The 24,845-nt window shown below is 45.4% G+C and overlaps 1 protein-coding gene across 1 annotated transcript in view; it reads right to left on the bottom strand.

Annotated features, from left to right (window-relative positions):
* The window catches only part of LOC134339917 (uncharacterized), a 68,506-nt gene that overhangs the window by 19,553 nt on the left and 24,108 nt on the right, over positions 1–24,845 (bottom strand). Inside the window, exons 7-13 of the mRNA XM_063036704.1 lie at positions 21,732–23,463; positions 19,304–19,390; positions 17,077–17,247; positions 16,210–16,377; positions 14,541–14,624; positions 6,275–6,448; positions 5,228–5,319 (exon numbers count right to left, since the gene is read on the bottom strand). Coding sequence (XP_062892774.1) covers positions 5,228–5,319; positions 6,275–6,448; positions 14,541–14,624; positions 16,210–16,377; positions 17,077–17,247; positions 19,304–19,390; positions 21,732–23,463 — 2,508 coding nt within the window. The remainder of the gene's footprint in view (positions 1–5,227; positions 5,320–6,274; positions 6,449–14,540; positions 14,625–16,209; positions 16,378–17,076; positions 17,248–19,303; positions 19,391–21,731; positions 23,464–24,845) is intronic.

Here is a 24,845-nt window from a genome sequence, read left to right as displayed (position 1 = left end):
TACGCAAGCCCACTCCAGCCTTCCAACACCATCTCTTGAATTATAGCGTAATCAGCAGTTCATCATGCATTGCCCCGTCCACCAATACACCTCGGTTTTACAAACTGCATTTCCAAACACTGCATCTGGGAACTAACCCTAATGCAATTAATTCATGAATCTTCAAGAAAAGAAGAGACAGTGCTGGCAACGTCCGAACTCTTAACAGCTTGTCCTTCAGTGAAGGACTATCTCCCTTTCCCATCTGGCCTACGGATAGCTGCCGTCGCACCAATGCAAATTCAGGGAGAAATAAGTTATGCCAATAAATTCCGAACCTCCGAGCGGCACCCACACCCTCTGTAGAAATAGCAATCACCTTTGCTCAGTTTTACCATAAATGCATGTCGGGATCATCAGTGAAATAGGGTCCAGTCGAGTGTGGACATGAATAATTTTTGTGGGATTTCCACCCCAATGCGTTCCAAGCGCTTACGATGGCAGGATGCGTTATCACTGAGACGGGCTGTAGAGTTCACAGACTTGTTCAGCTGCATAGAGGTCACCTCGTTTCTCCCAAAAGCTTCTATCTAGGACAAGCCACGAAGCGAAGAACATAAAATATATACATATCACAGCCCACCAATTGACCCAGTGAGCTGTACTCTCACCTGCGCCGACTAACGAGAAGTCCAGCGCAATGTACGCTATTCCTTCTGCTAAGACTGAGCTGAGTAAACGCCGACCATCGCTGAATATACTTGCATAACTGTTTATGTTCGGAGGATATGACCATTGCTGATGGCGAACATTTAATTCTGAACGGGGTCGTGCTGGATAGAAAGTTCACTGCAGTGAATAATGAACTCTTAATTCAGTAGCATATCAGAGAGATACAAGGCTGGAGGACCTCAGCAAGCCGGGCATCATGCATGAAAAGGAGTAAACAGTCAACATCTCGGGCGGAGACCCTTCAGGGCTCACCCGTCATGATGAAGGATCTGAGCCCGAAACGTCAACTGTTTTCTCTCTCCCACCATTTTGTGCGCTGCTGCTTTGGATGCCCAGCCTCTGCAGGTTTTCTCGTGTGTACGGGGACGAGCATAAAGTAATGAAACGACGACCATGACAGAGTCGGTGCCAGGCAGTGAGAGTCTGTCACAGACTCTCATGGACAGGCTGTCGTGGACTGTAGTGAACTCAGGCCTCGATACCGAGCAAGGCCTCACGGGACTCAAGGGCGGAAGCTTGCCATTGAGCGCAGAAGGCGAAAGCGGACATGCGCACAGCTCACGTGGATCGGACTGAAGGTTGATACTGCAAAGGCTCGCTTTGAATCTGTGAACGCAGCTGAAGGGGGGTGCGGTAACAAAGTACAAGAGCAGTGAACCATTTTAGACCTTGTTGACTTCAACTTGTAGTAAATTGGAAGTTTGTTCCTAAGGCGATTCCCGAACTCCGTGTGAATTCTTTCGGCCTACAGAGAGGAGATCCCTCCATTTTAAGTGGGAATTAAACATTGGTCTCATAGGGGAGACTGGTTTTGCCGCGAGCAAACATATTGGCTTCCCGAAGATAAAGCGCACGGGATTGATTCCGGGACAATTAGTTGCATTACCGCGGCTGCAATAGAACAGAAAACATTGAACGTAGATATCTACAGTATATTACAGGCCCTTCGGCCCACAATGTCGTGCTGACCATGTAACGTACTCTAGAAATTGCCTGGAAATTCCGTACCTCGTAGCCCTCTATTTTTATCTCAATGTACCCATCCAATAGTCTCTTAAAAAGACCCTATTGTATCCGTCTCCACCACCGTCGCTGGCAGTGCATTCCACGCACCCACCACTCTCTGTGGGGGGAAAAAATCGTACCCCTGACATCCCGTCTGTACGAACTTTCAAATACTTTCAAAAACTATGCCCTCGCGTATTAGCCATTTCAACCCTGGGCGGGTGGGGAGGGGGGGGGGAGCTTCTTGCTATCCACACTATCAATGCCTCTCATCATCTTATCCTATTAGGTAACGTCTCATCCTTCTATCACTCAACGAAGAAAAGGCCAAGTTCATTCAGGCTATGGCATCTTCTCCAATCCAGGCAACGTAAACCTTCTAAGCACACACTCTATGGTTTCCACGTCCTTCCTGTAGTGAGGTGACCAGAACTGAATACAAAACTCCAAGTGAAGTCTGACCAGAGTCTCTTATGTCTCTAACATTAACTCACATCTCTTGAATTCAGCCCCACGGTTAACGACTGCCAACACAACATAGGACTTCTTAACACACTGTAGCCCTGAGTAAAAGCTTTGAGTGCCATATGCACACGGAGGCCAAGATCTCTGTGATCCTCCTTACTGCCAATAGCCTTACTATTAATTCTATAATTTGGTTTCAAATTTTACCACCAAAATGAAACACTTCACGCTTACCTGGGTTGAACTCTATCTGCCACTTCTCAACCCAGTTGGGCATTTCATCGATGTCTCACTGTAACCTCTGACAATCATTCAGACTATCCACAACACCCCAGAGTTTGTGTAATGAGCAAACTGACTAACCCACCCTTCTACTTCTTCAGGCAAGTCATTTTTTTAAAATCACGAAGAGGAGGGGTCCCAGAACAGATCACTGTGCAACACTGCTAGTCACCGAATTCCATGCAGAATACGAACCATCTACAACCATACAGAGCCATGCTGGCAATCGTTAATCAGATTATGTCTATCCAAATGCTCATTAATTCGGCCTCTCGGGATCTTCTCCAGCAACTTGTCAACCACCGAAGTAAAATTCTCTGGTCTATAATTTCCTGGGTTATCTCTACTCCTTCACTTGAACAAAGGAACAACGTTAGCAACGGTACTTAGCCCGTCCCTTTTGATGATGCAAGGATCATCGCCAGAGGCTCATCAATCTCCTCCCTTGCTTCCCACAGTAGCCTGATATACATCTTTTTCGGTCCCGGCAACTTATCTAACTTAATGTTTTTTTTTCAAAATTTCCAGCGCATAATGTTCTTTATTGTCCATATGGTCAAGCGTTTCAGTCCGCTGTGTCATCCTTACAATTGCCAAGGTCCTTTCCCCTGCTGAATACTGAAGCGAAGTATTAATTAACTAGCGCTGCTACCTCCTCCGACTCCATGCACAACGATTCCACTATCGCACCTGATTGGTCCGCTTCTCACACGGCTCATCCTCTTCTTATTCACCTACCTGCAGAATGCATTGGAGTGTCCCTTAATCCTGCTCTCCAAGGCCTTCTTACTGCCCTTTCTAGCTCTTCTAATATCATTCTTAAACTCCTTCCTGGCAACCTTATTTTCCAGAACTCTCTCAGTACCCAGTTTCTTGAACCTTCCGTAAGTCTGTTATCCTTCTTAATCAGATTTCCTGCATCCTTTGTACACCAGTGTTCTTACCCCTATCATCTTTTCCCTACCTCAGTGGGACATACCTATGCAGAACGCCATGCAAATGTTCCCGAACATTTGTCACATTTCTGCCGTGCATTTTCTTGAGAACATCTGCTCCCAATTTATACTCGCAAGTTCCAGCCCAATAGCGTCATATTTCCCCCTACCCCAATTAAATGTTTTACCAGATTGTCCGCTCCCATCCCTCTCTAGCGCTATGGTAAAGGAAACAGAGTTGTGATCATCACCTCCAACACGCTCTCTCACCGAGAGCATTTGGTGTATCTATATATTGCGTCAGGAAACCTTCCTGAGCACACCGAATAAACTGCACCCCATCCAAACCCCTTGCTCTAAGGAAATGCCAGTCCATTTCTGCAGCCGTGACACTATCCCTGATTAGCAACTCCACACCCCACCTCGTCTGCCTTCCACCCGGTACTTTCTGAAATGCCTAAAGCCCGGCACACAGCAGCCGTTCCTGCCCTTCAGACATCCAAGACTCGGAACAGCCACAACGTCATAGTTCTACGTATCGATCCATGCTTTATGTTCGTCCGCCTTATTTGTGATACCCCTTGCGTTAAAATGTACATATCTCAAACCACCAGGCTGTGTGCATCGTTGCTCTATCATCTGCCTATCCTTCCTCACAAACTCCCAACAAGCTGCCTCTGTTTGTGCTCCAAACGCACTATCCTCTTCCTCTTCGCTTCTGTTCCCCACCTTGCAAATCTATTTTAAACCCTCCCCGATAGCAGCAGCAAACCTTTCCGGCAGGATATTGATCTCCCTCGGATTCAAGGTCGGAAATGTCCCAGAAAAGGTCCCAATGATCCTGAAATCTGAATCCCTGTCCCCTACTCCATACTTTCAGCCACGTACTTATCCACCACCTCATTCTGTTCCTATACTCACTGTTGCGTTGCCGAGGCAGCAATCCCTTGAAGTCCTGCTTGTTATCTTCCTCCCTAACGCCCTGTATTCTGCCGTCAGGAAATCTTCCGTTTTCCACCTATGTCTTTGGCATCAACATGTACCACCATGACCTCTGGCTGCTTATCTTCCCATTTCAGGATATTGTGGACGCGCTCGTAAACATCACGAACCCCGGCACCTGGGAGGAAAACTACCATCTGTGTTCCTTTTGCGCGCCCAGAGAATCGAGAATCTGTCCCACTAACTATAAAGGCATCTGTTAGTCTTGTGAGACCACAGATCTGCGCCTGGAAAGTCTTCACTCTCCAGGGCGCAGGCCTGGGCAAGGTCGTATGGAAGACCGGCAGTTGCCCATGCTGCAAGTTTCCCTTCTCCACGACACCGATGTTGGACAAGTGCCGATACATATTGGCACCAATATCGTCGCAGAGCACTGCGTGGTTAAGTGCCTTGCTCAAGGACACAACACGCTGCCTCGGCTGGAACTCGAACTCACGACCTTCAGGTCGCTCGTCCAATGCCTTAACCACTTGGCCACGTGCCCCCTAACTGCAGAGTTCCTTATTACTGTTGCCACCCTCTTCCGTTCCCTACTCTTCTGAGCCACAGAGCCAGACTCAGTACCGGAGGGAGGGAATTGATCGCAAAGTTTAGGGCAATTGGTTTTGATTCCTAGAAAATATAAGTAACCAGTTGGTCACCCGAGCAATGCATGCTCTTTCTCTTTTTAGAGCCCCTGACTTACTCTGTTGACGACTGCTTTAATCGCCAATTTCAATGATTGTGATCCTGAATTGCATTTATCTTGCTAACTTCAGTTTCTTGGCCGATGTCTGAGCCCACTCTCAGGTCAACCCTCCTTTTTTTTCGCGAGATCTGTTACTCACCCACGTCCTCGGTTGTCGTTATGGTCACGGGATTCCCTTCCCTGTTTCCATTCTCAGCCATGCTGGTGGCAGCCGATCGCAGCTTCCGGATCCTATAATAAGTAAAATATTAAGTTAAAAGAAAATCAGATGCAACAATTAAGCCAGGACTGAAAGAGTCCACGTCTCCGTGACACGCATTCTCTCTTAATCCGGAGATACGCTACCTCTACATTCGGGTCTCAACCTGATTCCCGACCTCCCCAGAGAGGTGGAGGCGTTATGAGCCGAAGTATTCAAAAGTTCCTGTAATTCTCAAACAGCAAGCATCCAGAAGCTGTCTGTGTGGAGAAGCTTGTCACACAATTCAGGGAGCGACATTAAGGCAATCAACAAACCACAGGAAAGCCGTCAGAAGTAATTGATTTGCTTTTGATCAACAGTTGAATCTTAATTGATTTGGAATAATTGACATGGATTATCGAATTGTTTTGAAGTTTAAGATTAGAATACAATATTCCTGGTGTAATATTAGAGTACAATATTCCTGGTGATTAATTCGCAGATCTACGCAATTTCGGGGAGGTGGGTGGAGGGTTGAATTCAAATGGCCTCATCTTCTTAGAGCGGATTCGGCTATGACCGACTAAATAAACGTCGCGTGTGCTTCAGAAGGCTATGAGGAGCAGCGGTGGGAGGAGTTGAGTTGAGGGTATGCCTTATTTTACTGGAACACCGGTTTGAGAAATTACCTCATGTACAGTTATTCAAGGCTATTACGGCAGCTATGCTCCAGATCTGAATCGTTCCAATGCCTTTCACCGATTGCTTTCGGCGATCCACACGGCAGAGGTCAGCAGCTTTATGGGATGGCCTGCACGATCCCGGTTGAACTTCATGTCAACAACTCTCATTCCATGATAACGAAGCACAGTTGATCCACGCATTGTCCGCCATCCGAAATATCTATTGCCCGCATCGCAGGCTCAGAGTGATTGAGCTATGTAGGTTGAGTTAGTTGACCATATCATTGACGTGGCATTCTCCAAGCCAGCAATCCTCACGAGCCTGGACGACAAGCGTCCAGTGATCGGAGCAATATGTCGAGCCTTCCACGAATTCGCACACTGGCGCCCAAATATCCCGTTGGCTGTTTCAGTCCGGATGGGTTTGATTCGCGGATCTCCCACCGGAAGACATTCTCGAAGTACGGACAGCCGACAGTTTCGATCATTCACGTTTCTTTACCCGTCGAATATAAAACGGTCACGAGCTCTCAGGAGGTTGATTTGCACTACGGACGCTGAAGGTATTTTCCCACCTTGTTAATATGGAAGCAGAGGAAAAAGAGCAAAATAGACGATCGTTCACTCATTGTAGGACGGGGAGATGCGGAGACATTTCCTCTCACCAATGTTCCCTCTAATTTGTTATGACCAGTGTGCGGAAAAATCTTGTTGTTTTCACTTGTTTTGCCCAATGACATCAACCTGTGCGCACTGGCTATTTTTCTTATTTTTGTTTCAGTTTAAACAGTGCAGACAAACCAATAGAGAGATAATCGCAACAGAAGACAGAAAATGAAATGTGATTGTGTACGATCCTGAGATGTACTTAACATGCCGACGAGGCAGAGGGTGACACCCTTTTGGGTGCGATTTAAATGCCTTTGTGCGCGAGCGCACGCGCGCTCACCTTCAGAGGGAACATTGCCTCTCACGGCAAGGAATTGCATATTCGCAAATCACTACCCGAGGTGACCTGGGAAAATTCCAGTCATCAGAGATGTTCGGGCAGAGGGTGTGGCCGACTGTGGATCAATAACGGAACCAAATATTATAGAGTAACATCTTAGAAACATGTCAATTGTCCGGTTTTCCTTTCGCTGACTATTGTGCCCGACTCTACGGAACCCCTTTGTCTCTATTAGGGCGACGTTCATTCACGCCCTGTTTGGTAAAATATCTTTCAAGATGTCTCTGAAATGTAGTTACTGTTCCTGTCTTCAGCAATTTCTTTGGTAATACGCTGCAGATTCCAACTAATATATGTTTTTTTTTTCTCCCACGGATCTCCTTTGCTTCACCACAATCTCAAATTAAATCTCCGTTTACGGACCTCCACCAAACGCTCACTGTTTCCCTGTCTATGCTAGCCATCATTTTATATTCTCCACTCGCGTCACCATCAGCCACAAACCCCGAATCACAAACCCCGAATCACAAACCCCATCGCCAGCCACGTTCTCCTCAGGGGAAGCCGTTATTTTCTTCGGGGACAAGGGAAAATCTGGAGAACCTGGAACTCCGAGCAACACGCACAAACTGCTGGAGGAACCGAGCAGGCCAGACAACATCTAGGAAGAGAGTACGGTCGTCGTTACGGGCCGAAACCCTTCGGCAGGACTTCGAGGAAAACAGACCGAGGTTGTCCAATCTCTCCTTATAAATCAAAGCAAGCGACATTTTTCTGATTTATTTTTTCCGGCACCTACTCGGATGCAGAGCGGGCTGTACAGTCAGAGCCGAGACGAAGATGTTTATCAGCCATGCAGTTGCTGAATGGCGTCTGTGCCTGGACATCTGGGATGATCGGCTCCTGCGCAGATTGAATTTCGTCCCTTTATCTTGGATCCCATCAGTCATGCATGATATGTACAGGATAGGCCACATGACTGAACTCCATGGAACTGAATTATTTTAAAGTAGATCCGGTGAAAGCTAATATCCACATTACTTATAATGGCATGACCATGACTGTGCAACTCACCGGCACAGTTCACTGTTGATGTTTCGATGAGAAAAATCTGCTTCTTACAGCCTGCCGCGTGCTTTCTCCTGGATAACCTCTGCAGTCTGGACTGACTTCAAATTGTTTGCGGATGTTCATCGGGGGAAATAAAATAAGGACGCTCATCTCACCGACGAATAGATATATTGAAGAGAAATTTAGCTCAACTTGGCGTTAGCGAACCCAGGGCCGGAGGTCAGTGCGGCCGGTAAGGAAGGCGCCGCTTTTGGAAACGACAGTCGGAGTGGTTCATTCAAAAAATATATTCCTACTATGTGCAGTAAAAGTGCTACTTTCCGATCGTACTTTCAACTGCAACGCATTACTTTAAAACGTAACAGGAATTAAAGCAACTCCTTTAGAAACTATTTTATTAAAATTTCATTGTTCACCCACTACCAAACCAAATATTATTGAAATACACATACAACACTCGATTCGAAACTGTTGCTTATTCAAATTTACTAACCTTGCGGAATATAGTTACCTTTCGTTGAGTGCACTTTTCTGATTCACTTAGTTCAAATAATTCAGAATTTTGTGACCCGAAGGTGTTTCGGCACACCCTGGGCGAAGTTCAGTTTTACAACACATGGTCATAAACCCAGTCTTATCGGTGGAACGCTCCCAAGCCATGTTTGCCGGCGCAGAGCCGCACGCCGTCGCATTTCATTTGCTTGCTGGAAACTGTTTTGCATGGACTAAAAATTCTGTACGTGGAATCGATGAGTTAATGTTACTCAAAATAGGAGTCCGTTTATCGGTTGCATGCAACAGAAGGAAGTGCTCGCTCATAACCCTGCGATGCAAGTTAACGATAACGATATACCTTTATTCCGATCTTCGGGTGATCGTGTACATCACGCTTTATTATTTTTTTTTCCAGTAATAGCGTAAAATTGATCCTGTTATCCAGAACAAACATTTAACATCGTATAACAACTGCGGAATGAGTGTGTTCTTCTGTTGATAGTTGCACTAGTTAATGTGTAACCGACTGATCCATGACGAAAGTATGCCTGATATTAGGGCAGATACCCCAGATTCATTTTCCATTTTCTCCTCGAATCTACAGCTCACATGCGTCATAAATAATTAGAATATAAGTTCCCCGGGGGAAGGACTGAAGGAAATTGCTACAGCAGTAACACATTTCAGATGAAACGCTGATGCCCTTTTGTTTTTTTTTAAATTCTCGCTGAGAGGTCACTTCCTTGGGCGTAGCTGTAACCTGCACGTTCATGCAAATATCGAATCACCCAACATGCGGCAGTAACTGAATGCAGGCATGATGGAGAGGATCCGATGCTCTTTTCAGAAAAACACACACACACACACACATTATCACGGGGATGAAGTATGATCGAGTTGTCTTTGAGCGCGAATGATTATTGGTACCCGATTGGTTGGTTGGAAGAAATCAGAAATTGTCGATTTCCTCGTATTTTCACGCAGGATTGATCCTGTTATCCAGAACAAGCATTTAACTTCGTATAACAACTGCGGAATGAGTGTGTCCTCCTGTTGGTAATTGCTCTAGTTAATGTGTAACCGACTGAAATTTGACGAAAGTACGCCTGACATTTGGGGAGATGCTTGACATTTTCTCCTCGAATCCACAGCTCAAACGCGTAATAAGTAATTAGCACGTAAGTTCTCTGGTGGAGGGGCTGAAGGAAATTGCCGAGACAGTAACTGTTTCAGATGAAACGTCGATGCCTCTTTTTTTTTTAATTCACGCACACTGTACACTTTATAAGGTACACCTGTAACCTGCTCGTTAGTGCAAATATCCAATCGCCCAATTTGCGGCAGTAACCGAATACAGGCATGATGGGGCGGTTCGGATGTTCTTTTCAGACAAAACATTAGCATGGGAATGAATTGTGATGGAGTTGTATTGGACCGTGAATGATTATTGGTGCCTGACGGGATGCTTGGAAGAAATCAGAAATTGTTAATTTCCTGGGATTTTCCGCGTACACAATCTGGAGAATATACGGAGAATAGTGCGAAACAAAAAACAAACTAACTAAAAAAAAAGAAAGATATAAAACACCGAGCGAGCTGCAGTTCTGAGTGTGTCAAAACTTGCTGGTAAGGAGAGAGGTCAGAGGAGAATAGCCAGATAGACTTACATGGTCAAGAAGGCGGCAGGAACTCAGATAATCGCGCGTTACAACAGTTGTGTGTGGAAAATAATCTCCTGAAACACAACTCGTCGTATCTGGCGAGTGGTTGGGCTCAAGCAGCAGAGAACCACGGACGTACACTCACTGGCCACTTTATCAGATACAGGAGGTACCTAATGACGGGGTGATTGGGTGTTCATCGGCTTGTACGGCCTGTCTCTTAAAAGGAGTGGACAGAGTTTCAGAAAACATGTCAAGCAGAAAATACATTCGGAAAAAAAAAAATAAATGTGGAATCAGAAGCACTCAGTATGTAAGGCCACATTGCAGTGTGAGAAACAAGAGTAAACTTGTATTGATGGAGATGTCCTTGTATTAACCCGTGAAGAGAAGGAAAGAGAGAGAGATAAAAAGAAAGGGAGCGAAGGGAGAGAGGTGGGGGAGAGAGGAGAGAGAGAGAGGAGAACAGAGAAAGAGAGGAAGATAGATAGATTAAGAAAGAGAGAGGGGGACAGAGAAAGAGAGATAGATAGAGATAGATAGATAGAGAGAGAGAGAGAGAAAGAGAGGGGGGGGGGGGGGAAGAGAGAGAGATCCACATCCAGATCGTTAATAAAAATCATGAAAAGTAGAGGTCCCAGAACCGATCCTTGTGGGACACCACTAGTCAGAACCCTCCAGTCCGAATGTACTCCCTCCACCGCCAACCTCTGCCTTCTGCAGACAAGCCAACTCTGAATCTACCTGGCCAAACTTCTCTGGATCCCATGCCTTCTGACTTTCTGAATAAGCCTACCCTGTGGAACCCTGCCAAAAGCCTTCCCCATGGGTGGGTATAGACCGAAGGCCGCGGAGGTTTCAGATCAGAGTTTCCTTATCCTCGGTGAGCTTCCGACTGTGGCTGAGAGCTCTATCTGCCCGAAGCGACTGGATTTAAGGCGTCAGTATCCCTCATCTGCCCTTTCTGCTGTCAATAGGAACAGTTCCGCCGGGCGTAGTAGATAAGGCACTCGTGAATGTCAAGAGCTGGACTTGGATAAGGGGAAAAAAGACGTTACGTATTGTACGTAGCGTCGGATGGGGAATGACGAGAAATATCTGTTAGGGTGTGACAGCTCTTTGGTGTTTGCAAGTGAAGGATCTAGTTGACTATATGGTCCTTATATGAATGCGGACATAAAGAGAACATGTACCCTTTGTACAATTGATGAGAGATGGAAGATGATTTTGTCAGCAGGATTTAGAGTGAGGTGTCACAGGGGTGTTGGTGTGCATTATTAATTAACAGATAACAGCGGGCTCAGGTAGGAGGGTTAAGAAAAAGACACAGTCGTCTGCGCGGTTTTTATCAATATTAAGAAGATCAAGTATACAGGGAAAATTTCATGGGGTGGGCGAGGGTGGTCTCAGTGTTACCTGAAAGACTGGGATGGTGGAGAGAAAACAGGGTCAGTGCATTATCTCCATTGCATGCATTGGGATGTGTCGTAAAAAAGGGAGCTTTTACTAGAGAGCGAATAACGGCGTGTTCGGTATATTGAAAGAGGAGATGATGCAGCATGTGTCTTGCGGTAGAATCCTCAGGCAAACAGGAAATAAATGCATTTTTGTTTGATATTCATTTGGAGCTCTCCAACACAGTTAGGTTAAGAATACAGTATATCACTTATGGTGATGATGATATGATGGTGAGAATAATGATGATTGCGATGGCGATGGTGATGATGATGATGATGATTATATTATAATTCTCAACTCAAGTGGTAAAACCTGGAATACTCTCGTGCTGCTTAGTATTATGGCTTGCTGAATATTTAAATGAATATTTGGGAAAATATATAACTGAGGAAGGGGCAAATGTGGTGCTACTAGGCAGAAACTTAGGAACATAAACCGGGAGCAGATGTTCCCAGGGAAAGGCACGGCAGAAATGTTCAGGGAACATTTGCATGGCGTTCTGCATAGGGATGTCCCACTGAGGCAGGGAAAGGATGGTAGGGTAAAGGAACCACGGTGTACAAAGGATGTAGAAAATCTAGTTAAGAAGAAAAGAAGAGCTTATGATAAGTTTATGAAAATCTTAGTAAGAAAAGAAAAAGCTTAACAAAGGTTCAAAAAATAGGTACTGTTAGAGTGCTAGAAAATTACAAGGGTGCCAGGGAGGAGCTTCAGAATTAAATTAGGAGAGCCAGAAAGGGCGTTGAGAAGGCCTTCTCGAGCAGGAATAAGGAAAGCCCCAAGGCATTCTACAAATATGTGAAGAGCAAGAGGATAAGCCATGTAAGAACGAGATCAAACCGGAACAAGTCTGACGATACGTGCATTGAGCCGGAGGAGGTAGCAGAGGTACTTAATAAATACTTTGCTTCAGTATTCACCAGGGATAAAGGACCTTGACAATTGTGGGGATGACTTACAGCGGACTGAAATTCTTGAGTGTTTAGACGTTAAGAAATAGGATATGCTAGTGCTTTTGAAAGACACAAAAGTTGAGGGTGTTGTGGATGGTCGGCAGGGTTGTCAGATGTTACAGAACACCATCGATAGAATGCAGAACTGGGCTGAGAAGTCACAGATGGAATTCAACCCATATAAGTGTGAACTGGTGAATTTTGGTCGGTCAAAATATAATATTAATGACAGGACTCTTTGTACTGTGGAGGATCAGCGAGATCTTGGTCTCCATGTCTGCGTAGGTTGTCAGTGTTTTTTCAGAAGGTGTGTGGCGTGTTGGCCTTCATCAACCATGGGATTGATTTCAAGAGCCGTGAGGTAAAGTTACAGCTATATAATACCTTATTTACAGCCACGTGGAGTACTGAGCTCAGTTCTGGTCATCTCACTGCAGAAAGGATGTGGATCCGATAGAGATAGTGCAGAGGGTGTTGACTGAACTGGAGAGTGTACCTTATGTGAATAGGTTGAGTGAACCTGGCCTTGGAGCGACGGAGGTGCCAAACACCCTTCCCGAAACTCGTACTTTAAAATACACCATACTCTTAAAAGACAGAACACCTGACTATGAGTGAAAGAGCAATCCATTTTAAAGTCAGAATCGGACAAATTACATTACGAACGATGCCTTATTACAGATCGGACAATCCATAATAACTGTTCCAATATCATATTACAGGATAAACCAGCAAGACCAACTTACTTAATGGATATGGCCACTTCAAATACACACAATATACGGAAATCAGTTAAATATAATGAATTAAAGAGGGAAAGGGAAGGCAATGGAATATGAATAGGGGATACATTGTTCCAATAGTAATACTAACAATTCGTATGAGCCTAAAGTCTCCGAACAATTGCATTTGAAATTAGGCCTACACAGGAAAATTCATGTAAATCTTCAGAAAGCTACAATACGCAACACCACTGGAATGGTCCGGAATTTCCCAGCAATTGAGAAATGTGTGTGCCTGGGTAATCCCATCCTTCATGGTTTACCAGCTTGAATTGAGGGAAATCAATAATAGATAAGTTATTTATATATTATTTTATTGAATATAATTACATAATTACTTTATAGATGGATGTAATATTACAGGATAAACAAGGAAGAATGGTTTACGTAATAGATATAGCCATTGTAAAAACACATAAAGAAATCGGTAAGTGAAAAAAAATGCATGAATTGAAGGAGGAAATTGAATGACTATTGATCATTAATAGAATATGCATTGTCCCAATAGAAATGTAAGCGATTGGTATTATCTGATACAATAGCATTACACAGGTCACTATACCATAGCATTAAACAATTAAGCCGACACAGCAATATTGATGTAAATCTTCAGAAAGCCACAATGCTAAACATCACTAGAGCGGTCTGAAAGTTACTAGCAATTGAGAAAAGAGTTTGTTTCCTTACTCCCGTGCTTTAAGTTTCACCAGCTCGCGCTGATTTAAAAAGGAAATTCAAAACAATCAGTAAACGAACACAGGGAAGATAAGTTGTCGAGCTCTGAACTGAATCCATAGGCCCTGTTCAGTGATTACATTATCCTGTCTATCGTTTTCATCTGAGCAAACCCCTCCACCCCTTCGTCCTTCCGCATGATCCACTCCTCTACCCTACCAGATTCCCACTCTTCGGTTGTTTACCTTTGCCACATAGTACCTCCCAGTTTCTCACTTCACCAGACTACTTTCCCCTCATCTGATCTGAAATATCACTTTCCAGCTTGTACTATTTCCTCTCCCACCACATTTTTTATTCTGGCTTTTCCCCCTTCCTTATCAGTTCCTGTAAGGAGACTCGGCCCAAATCGGCGTCTCTTTATTCTTCTCCGTGGATGCTGCCTGTCCTGCTGAGTTCCTCCAGCATTTCGCGTGTTGTACTGTGGATCTCCAGCATCTGCAAAATCCTGTTTGTCCACACATTATTCCTTCCCCGCGCTCACAATCCAATCTTCAGTTTGGATCTGGAGTCCTCCAAAGACCTTAAGCGACTCTTTGCATCAAAAGAGAAGGGATTCCGCTCCAGCCTGAAAAAAAAAATGTTTGAAGAACAAAATAGAGTGAGCAACATTGCACAACAGTGTCAACATAACAACAGCACATACAAATGTCATTGGAAATCTGGCTGCAGCTGCAGAAAGATGAATTTATCACAAGGTGTGTATAGACAGATCATTATCGTAGATAGTGGAAAATCCATTCCAAAAAGTAGTTGATAGGTAGTATTGTACCCCAACCCCTCTAAGAACTGCATAGACCTGTGGCAAACACCTCGTCAAGATGATGATGATGATGACGTTGACTCAGGCCTGAGAGGCCAGCGTCGGGCATTTTCATGGCCTGCAAATCGTGGAACAAGAGACAGTGTGGCGCGCCACTCCTTACACAGACATGTCGCAGTACAGTATGTTTCTTACCGGCAAGGATGGAAAGCGTACCCGGGAATGGCCCGACTGCATTCGAACCCGGGAAACTCTGTTCCAGAGTCCGGCGCTGATGTTACTGCGCCACCAGCCGTCAAGACGTGGCTGTATATCTACACCTAAAGGACAAGGGGCTCCCCTTTGATGAAAGCAATGTCCACATTTTGGACTGGGAGGACAGGTGGTTTGAATGTGGGGTTAAAGAAGCCATCTTTGTCAAACTGGAAAACCCATCCCCGAACAGAGGGAGTGGCGGACGACACCACCAAGCAACTGCTTACAATAAAGTCTTACTACCCCGACGTCTCCACAGCAATTCACAACTCTATTCATGCAAAGATAAGACTAATGATCCTCCCATTACCTCCGCAACTCTGAACAACCCTCATGTCGTTGCTATACCTTTAAATAACTCATCGAGATTATAAACTGGAAAACTACCCACCCTGGATCAGAACTGAAGAAGCCTTTCGGATGAGTGGCAAAGGGTCTTCTAGACAACAGAGAAGGTCATTTGCCTTGATTTACTACTGCTTGATATTTGGAACAGAGGGTTCTATCAGAGTGAAGAATGAATTCCTCCAGTGAGCAATTCTGTCCCACAGTGTATAGTTATTGTCCGGTCACAGTGAGGATAAGTTTCCCACAGAAAGTCGTAGGATTACTGTCACAGGTAAAATCAGTTTCCCACAATCCGTGGTTGGAATCCTGTCACAGTTAGTTTCAGTTTGCCACAGAGTGTGGGTGCATTACTGTCAGAGTGAGGATCCATTTCGCACAGAGTGCGGTTGGAGTGCTGTCTCAGTGTGAAATCTCTTCCCACAGACTGTGGCTGGAGTGCAATTTCAGTGAGGATCATTCCCCCTGAACCCGCCCTCCCCCCCCCCCCGCCCCCGAGTGTGCTTGAAGTACTGTGACGGTGGGGAATGTCTTAGGATCAGTGACAAAGTGAGAGTTTCATTCCTGCGGAACATGACTGGGCAGTGCCACCGTATGGAGTACATTCCCAAATTGTGTTAGCGGCTGCAAGTAATTATCAGTACTACATTACCATAGAACATGCACGGATCATTGTCATCAGCCAATTTACAGAGTATGAACTCTTCTTTTGTTTTACAAGCTCCAAATAACCAATCCTCAGAGCATGACAAGGGAAATTCTATCAAATTGAATACCAACAAGCACTCACTGGACCCATTCCAGACTCGGGAGGTTGTTTATGAGGTATTGTAGAGCAGGGACAGAATGGTCTGTGAACAAGTTCATTTCCAGGCTTAGCCCCGTCAATGAGCGGTTGGTTTTGAGAGCGGAGGCGAGATTCTCGGTGCAAGAATCGGTGAGACAAGCATCCAACAAACTGTAGATTGAACAAAAAAAAAGTAAAGACAGGAATGATTAAGTGCCTGGGATACATTGATCACGTTGCCATTTGCTGTCCTGATGTGTTTGGCTCAGATAACGCGGCTCACTATCAGAATTTATTTTTAAATTTTCCGAGTGCGCTCCAATGCATGGCTTTCCACCTGGATGAGACGTTCAGGTGTTTGACAGCAGAGGGCGTCAGTTTTGCAAGGTGATCACTGCAAAAGCCAGTGCTGAAGCTGAATGGTTGTTCATAACTGACACTCAAGTACCTCAGTAAAAAGGTATTGAAATAAACATATTGAAGTTTGCATTTTAAACAAACCGGTGAAATATTTAAGGTAATCGCTATTTGAGTTCAATGAAATCCTATAAAATGTTCACTAGGTTATTCTCCCAGCAACCTCTCCTGCATTGATACCATGGACTCACCTGAACTTCTAGGGTGTTTGATATGACGCAGAGTCCCACCTTGAGTGTTGGGGACTGCGACGCAATCGAATAGGCAGCCCAGGGACAACTGGCAGCTGAGGACATCAGCGCAGCCACCGTAAATCGAGCGTTGGGCTGGGCTCGGGGGCTCAAGTGAGGAAAGGCGCTTCCTAAATGATCGAGTCCTGACGAGACCCCTGCCCATATATAACGCCGGGCAACTGGAGAACGGAAACGCAATCGCTCACGATCTGATACTTACTCCAATCTCTGTATTTTACAATCCGGATTCTTCAGAGCCTCCGATAGCTTGGTCACACCCGCATCTCTCAGTTCATTTGTGCTCATGTCTAATTCAGTCAGTGAGCTGTTTTCACTCAGAGCGGAGGCGAGGTCCTCAGCACAAGCAGCCGTCAGACCGTTGGAATCCAGCCTGGACGCCAGCAGGAGAGTGGGGAAAGAAAAGAGGGGGTGAAATTGTTGCAGAATGAGTTTTCATTTCGTTCCTTCGATCAACGTTAGTATGATATCATGAGCGTTTGCACGTACGGTCTCATTTGTTCGCGGATAGCAAATAAAATGGAAGAGAGATGCCCAAAGGAAAGATCAGTGAGATGGTTAGCCGCTCTTCTGAGAATCATCCAGATAGGAGGTTCAACTCAAATCTGTCCCATCTTTCATCAGTCCCATTCTCACTGATATCCAGAATAGAGTGCGGAATTCAATATCAGCACAGCTCCCGGGAATATGAAATACATCCTCAATAATCTAAGCCGTATTCTCCTCTAGCAGTCTTTTTTTCTATAATTAGCTACTGCTGCCTTCCTCCGCAGTTTCATTCCAACTTTTCCCCTTTCACTTTTGAAGCAAGAAACGGTCCCTCTTTTTAAAACGCAAACAACAGGAATTTTGCAGATGCTGTAAATTCAAGCAACACACATGAAAGTTGCTGGTGAACGCAGCAGGCCAGGCAGCATCTCTAGGAAGAGGTGCAGTCGACGTTTCAGGCCGAGACCCTTCGTCATGACTAACTGAAAGAAGAGTTAGTAAGTGATGATTCTTCCTTTAGTTAGTCCTGACGAAGGGTCTCGGACGAAACGTCGACTGTACCTCTTCCTAGAGATGCTGCCTGGCCTGCTGCGTTCACCAGCAATTTTGATGCGTGTTGCTTCCCTTTCTTTTTGTATCAATGACCGCAGAAACCCCTAGTCGCCTCTTTATTGGATCCAGCTGTGCTCCTGATCGGTATAGCCAATAGATCATCAGCCAATCATGTGGCAGTAGTTGAATGCATAAAGGGAAGCAGATGTGATCAAGAGATTCAGGTTTTGTTTGGCCTAAACATCAGAATGGGGAATAAAGGTAATCGCGCTGACTGACTATCGTTAGTGCCAGGCCATCTGGTTTGAGCATCTCAGGATCTGCTGACTTCCTTGGGGCTTCAAGCACATAGGCAACGGAGTTTGTAGAGAATTATGCGAAAAAGCAAACGGAAAGAACAGTGGATTGAGCTTCAGCTCTTGTGGGTGGAAGTGGTCAGAGAGTGGCCACAGCTGGGTCTAGCTGACAGGAAGACCAGACTAACTTCTGAACACACAGCACGCCGATCACTGAAGTGGATGGGCCACCGCAGCAGCAGAAGACCAAGAACGTACGCAAAGTGATCATTCTATTGGGTAAGGAAAGTACCTAATAACGTCACCACTTGGAGTAATTAAACATAAATATTTAAAAAAAAACCTCCCCCTGCTTTCCCACGTCGATTTATTTTCCCGGGTATAACTCTCCACATGATCAATTTTGAACTGCGTTATACCCTTCTTATGCCAACGTACTTACTCGACTGCATCCTCCGTTCCTTTTTTTTTTGGTCAATTCATTCCTCTTTATCCAAGACTGCTCACACACAGACCCCTTCCATCGTCTGCAGATTTCCTGATTCACTTGCATCCTTCTCTAGACGTATCCATCAGGAACGTCCCACGTGATATTTGTCCATTGCCGTTTTACTCACTCTACACTGTCTCCACACCCCATATCACAGACGTACAATGCGTCTGTCCACATCCCTCTCAGCTCACCACACCAGTGATGTTGAGGGATCTTTCAACCGAAATGCCGACCCCGCTTCTCTCTACTTAGAGGCTGCCTGACCTCCTAAGATTTTTCAGCATTCCTAATTTCTCTTTTATCCCTGCAGCATCTGCAGCAGTTGATGTTTCAATATTCTTTTAATTGAGTCTGGGGGACGCCCAATACTCCCTTCCATCTGCCTTAATTACTTGGAGGTGAGATGAGAAGCGCGGTGTATTTTCACGCACGTCCCTTTACGGCTGTTCAGATGTGTTGATACCGCCTGCAGCACACACGGTGTGGTCTGTGTCGCCGAAACTGCGCTCAGTTTATTACTGAAGGTCAATGCTCAATGGACACAATCGAGGCCAGAGTGAGGCGATCTGACGGGCCACTGATGTAACCCATTCACTTACCACAACTTCTGTATCTTACACTCCGGGTTCTTCAAAACTGAAGACAGTAATTTCACTCCCGAATCACCCAGCCGATTGCTCCCAAGTCTAAACAAACAAACCAAAAAAAAAAAACACAGATAGATTGATACATATTGGATCGGTTATTTTACAAAATGCTAAATGTTAAATAACCAGAAAAATCCCGTCGCGGACACCAACTTTTCGGTACCTCTCCGGTTTATTCGTCAATTGCTAACAATGTACTTCATCAGTTACATAAAGCATAGAACATAGAAATTTCCTTACCGCACAGCCTGCTAATTTTCTAAGCTCCACTTACCTATCTAAGAGTCACTGCAAAGACCCTGTTGTATCCATTTCCACCACTGTCGCTGGTAGTGCATTCCACGCACCCACCACTCTCTGGGTGAAGAACTTACCCCAGACATCACCCCTGTACTTACTTCCAAGCATCTTAAAACTATGCCCCCTCGTTTTAGCTATTTCAGCCCTGGGTAAATGCCTCTGGCTATCCACACGATCACTGCCTGTAATCATCTTACACACCTCAATCAGGCCAACGCTTATCCTGTGCCGCTCCAAGGAGAGAAGGCCGAGTTCACTCAAACTATTCTCATAAGGCATGAGCCGCAATCCGGGTAGCATCCTTGTGAAACTCCTCTCAACTCTCTCTATTGCATCTACATCCTTCCTGTCGTGAGGTGACCAGAACTGAACACAGTTGTTGTGAAGCCATTAAATCATCCTGATTTAGTCTCATTTCCGACCTATCTGGTTGGAAGACGGAGACGGTGGCTTCACGGCTACACAATCTTCCTTGCTCCTATGGACCTAAATTGTATGATGTAAATTTGCAGGACACTCTGCTTTAAGTGTCGAAGGACATGGAAGTGTCGAGTATTGGTAACAATGCTTAGTGTAAAGTTTGAACGGATAGCTTCTTCTGCCAGTTTGTCCATTAAATAAAACACATCCGTTCGATTTCTTGTTTTAGGAGGCACTTGGAATTGAAGTTTGGCAAAGATTCTTCTTAAGCATCGCCCCAGCATTGAAAGAATCAATCTTCTAATGCAGAGGACATTGTGATGGGAAACGGGGATTCGTGTCGGTGTCACATTCGCCCGGACATGTTTCACGCAAGTTGCTTCGGCTTTAAACCGTGACATAATTTAGGTGAGTTACGTTGCCTATTTCTGTAACTACCTCCCCAGACATTCATGCGACATAATGCATGCTGTCTGGCTACAAGTTCTCACTGCCCCTGTACTTCGAATTTTCCAGGTATCTCTAATCAGCGAGCTTTCCACTTGCGACTTTCCAGACCTTTAGGCGGTGCTTCTAGACACCTCCTCCCCCCCACCCCCAAGGGGCGCCTCACAATGGAGTCTGGCCGGGTTGTCAGGAATTCCGGATTCATCGCCCCCCCCCCCCACCCCCCGCCCAGGATTACCAAGGAGAAGTGAATACCCCAAAGTATTATGCGTCTGTCATTGTTCCCTGGATAAACAAGACAAGACAAGAGACTGGAACCACAAAAACAGAGAAAATCTGCAGATGCTGGAAATCCGAGCAACAGACACAGAATGCTGGAGGGACCCAGCAGGCCAGGGAGCATATATGGGAAAAAAAAAGAAGTACAGTCGACATTTCAGGCCGAAGCCCTTCGGCAGGACTGGAGAAGAAAAATGCTACTCCTCAGCTTTTTTTTTTCTCCAGTTCTGTCAAAGGGCTTCGTTCCGAAACGTCGACTGTACTTTTTCCCATCGATGCTACCCGGGCTGCTGAGTTCCTCCAACAGTCAGTGTGTGTTGCTAAGAGACGGGAACCAATCAGGGCGGCCCGGTAGCGTAGTGGTTGTCCCCTGCGCACTTCGAGTGCTTAATGCCTAACGTCCCTTCTCCCGGGGAAGGCGGCGGAACACTCAGAAAGACCCAAAGTTGCAGTCAGTGCCGGCCTATTTGCCAGTGTTAGTGAGAGTTAAACAGTCACGACAATCAGCGGGCCAGAAGAGCTGCGGAACAGATCGTGATTCGTTACGGTTTGATAATAATCTCCCGTAAGTCACAGACCTGAAAGAATCAACAACATCCTCTTACAAGGAGATATTTTAGTCACTAACATCTTTGAGAAGTTACCGACTATAAGTTTGGTTAATTGCCATAACTGCGTTCATCCACCTTTTGGCTATGAATTTTCTTTCCCAAAGCAGTAGCAAAAAGGATTATATCATTTAATATTAAAACTAATACACGATAAAATAGAAAAAAAGATGTACGCCCCCTCCCCTCTTGTCAACCCGCTATTCAAATACAGCATAGCTAATCTGACACCTGCTCGCCTTAACCAGTTCTGCTGTTCTTCTGAAGGAGCGAGAAACAGAAAAACTTCGACCATCTGGAGAAGGTGTAAACCAAAAATAAGTCACCTCAGCTCCTGGCACTTGTGCAGCCCGGGTTCCAGCCGCCGCAATGCTTCGCAGTGAATGCGACAGTCCTGCAAATCGAGGTGTTTTATTGTATCATTGAACCGAAAAGCATGGTTCAAGACTGCACAGTCAATCGGGGTCATTTCCAATCCACGGAATGAAAGTCGTTCCAAAGACCCCAGTACGGCCTGAGCCAGTCCAGTATTATTGGACTCCAATAAGCAGTAAAACGTGTTCAGGAGTCTCTTCTTTCCAGATTTAACCCCTCCTTTTCCAGTTTCACGGCCAACGTTCGACATCAGCCAATCGATCACTCGGCTGGTGGTTTGATGAGAAAGTGGACCCAGAAACTCGTCCAGGCCCCAGGTTGATCCTGGGAATGAGAGACCAGCAACAAAACGGAGAAATACCTCAAATCGCTCATCGGTCGTGTTGTGGACTTCTGTGAGGATACTCAGGATATCCCCCGGATGTGGATTCAGGTATTGTGCGAGGGCGGCTACAAACTCCTGTATACTGATGTGTGGGAAAGTGTACACCACCCGCCGGGCAGAATGGTTTATCTCAAAAAGTTCCATCAGGAAACTGGAGAGGAACTGGGAAGGCTGCATTCTGTTCTTCATTAAATCTTCATCCGAAAACAGAATCTTCTTCTGAGACACTCCTCTGAAGGCCATCTGACCAGCCCTGAGTAACACATCACGGGGGCTCTCAGTCTCTCGGCCGTGGTTTTTCAGGATGTTGTAAATATAGTAGGCATATAGTTGGGTGAAAGTCTTGGGAACCCGCTGCGGGTCGCTGACTCTTTGTGTGAAGAAAGGGCCCAGTGCCAGAGCGAGGATCCAGCAGTAGGAGGGGTTGTAACTCATGATGGACAGGGCCTCGTTCTCCTGTACGTGTTTCAAAACAGCTGCTGCCACTGTCCGATCTTCGAAAAACTTATTGAAATATTCTTTCCCGTCTTCAGCAGAAAATCCCATTATTTCAGTCCAAACACTGAAGTCTGCCTCTTCCAATGCACGCAATGCAGTGGGACGGGTGGTCACCAGCACTGAACACCCTGGAAGCAATTTGTGCTGGATTAAATTGTACACAATGTCAGACACATCACACCACCACTCGGGATCTGGGCACTGAGGTTGTGTATCTCTCCGACTGTCAGCAAAATCGATTTTGTACTTGTATTCATCCAAACCGTCGAATATAAACAGCAATCCCTCTGGGTTTTTCCAGATCTCTCCTAGGATATTCCCAAGGTAAGGATACTGATCCAAAATCAATTGCTTCAGGTTTATTCTACCGTTAATGGAGTTTAACTCTTGGAATTTGAAACTGAAAACAAACTGGAATTGTTGGTATATTTTCCCCGTGGCCCAGCCGTGAAGAATCTTTTGTACCATTGTTGTTTTCCCGATCCCCGCGATTCCAACAACTGCCGTTGAACATCCAGGCATAGGTTTACGCCTGGAAAAACACCTCTGGAAGAACTCATCAGTCTGAATTCTTTCGAGTTCTTCTCGCAGATATTTCTCCCTCCCCTCGGCGTGGTCCCGTCCTCTTGCCAGCAGCTCATGTTCCACCAGTCTCCGATCTCGAACAGTGGAAATGACCGTGAGCTCAGCGTATATATCAACCAGCTGGAAAACCTTCTCCTTCTCCTTTACTAGAATCGTCTTCACTCTCAGTGTTTCAGTGTGTGTCCGAATCGCCTCTTTGTGCGTCTGTTCAACATCTGGGAAGAGACAGAATTTGCCAACAATGTGAGATGTCTAGTTCTAACAATAAGTTACAAACTCCATCAGAATGTTCACTGTTTAAAATTACAGTTGCAATGGGAACAGTCCCTTACGTGTCCTGTGCAATAAAATTCCTTTCGTAGACTCAAATTCTACAGTGAAATATGACCAATATATACGTCACATTCTGATATGAACTGAGCTGTGAAAGGCAACAATCTGTTCATACCCTGTTAAGTCTTTCCTACCATATCGTGGACTGTCGTTGGCACATAATTATTTTTATTTTTTGTTTTGTCGTAGACCAGTCTCTGCGATCCACTGTGTCGCCCTAATGCGCAAGCACGGGGAGAAGGGCATTTGGTAGCTGGGAAAGGAGCAGCTTTTGCATGCGCATATCCCTCTATCTACCTGAGCTGCATGAAAGACTCAGAATGTCAGGTAACATTTTGAAAAGAGAAACACATGTGAATATTCAGGTCCCGGACCTTTCAGTAGAACCGGAAGTTAGGAAGCACTCGAAGCCTCCATTTGCAGCTTGGCAGGAGCTCTGAATAGACTGAAGGGACTGTTTGTAACAGGTGACACCAGGGCAGGTTCAATGCAGCATAGGCTGCTAGTGCAGAATAGGAGACGGTGGAGAAGGCTCTTCAATTGAAGTTCAACTGTTAGTCTGCGTGGGGCTCAGGGGCGCTCTACGTTGCAGGTGTTAGGACAAAGGACGAAAAAGCTGAAGCTATCAAAGAATGCGCCATCTTCCGGTGAAAGATGAAAATGATCGAGTTGACATTGGAGGTCAACGACGTTTATCGGCAGAGGACATCTAATGCTGATTGTAGATCGTTGCCATTCGGAAACTTACATTCAGAGTTGAGATCATAGCTTTGCTCCTGCCTTGTCCATGCACTATCTGGGCTTTTTCTTTCTTTTGGGAAATTGTCTGAGATCAAAGTCAGTCGAGTCAGGGGTAGGGGTGGGTTAAGAGCAAAATTTGGAAGAAATCTTTATATCACATTCGCCCTTGCCAGCCGAACGGATCATGAAAAGAAGGGTTTCAAGTGAAAAAAAAAGTTTTCAGGGTTTGAACAATGTAAGGGAAGGACATTTTGCATACTTAATACAACACACAGAAACTTTAAAAAATGTGTGCATCAATCATTGCTACAACTGACATTCATTTGTGTCCTTCAATGTTTGGGATGTAACATGCAAAGAAATAAGGGACGCGCTATGATGAAAACGGGTTTCCTTACAAGGTGATGTAACAGTGATGAGGAACTCAAGCGTCAGGACTATTAGACCATCAGACCATAAGATATAGGAGCATAAGTAGGCCGTTCGGCCCATCGAGTCTGCTCCACCAGTCAGTCATGGGCTG

The sequence above is a fragment of the Mobula hypostoma genome, chromosome 31 (genome assembly GCF_963921235.1).
Source record: "Mobula hypostoma chromosome 31, sMobHyp1.1, whole genome shotgun sequence".
Lineage (NCBI taxonomy): Eukaryota > Metazoa > Chordata > Chondrichthyes > Myliobatiformes > Myliobatidae > Mobula > Mobula hypostoma.
Note: the sequence above shows the minus strand (reverse complement) of the source record. Positions and strands in the feature narration are given on the sequence as shown.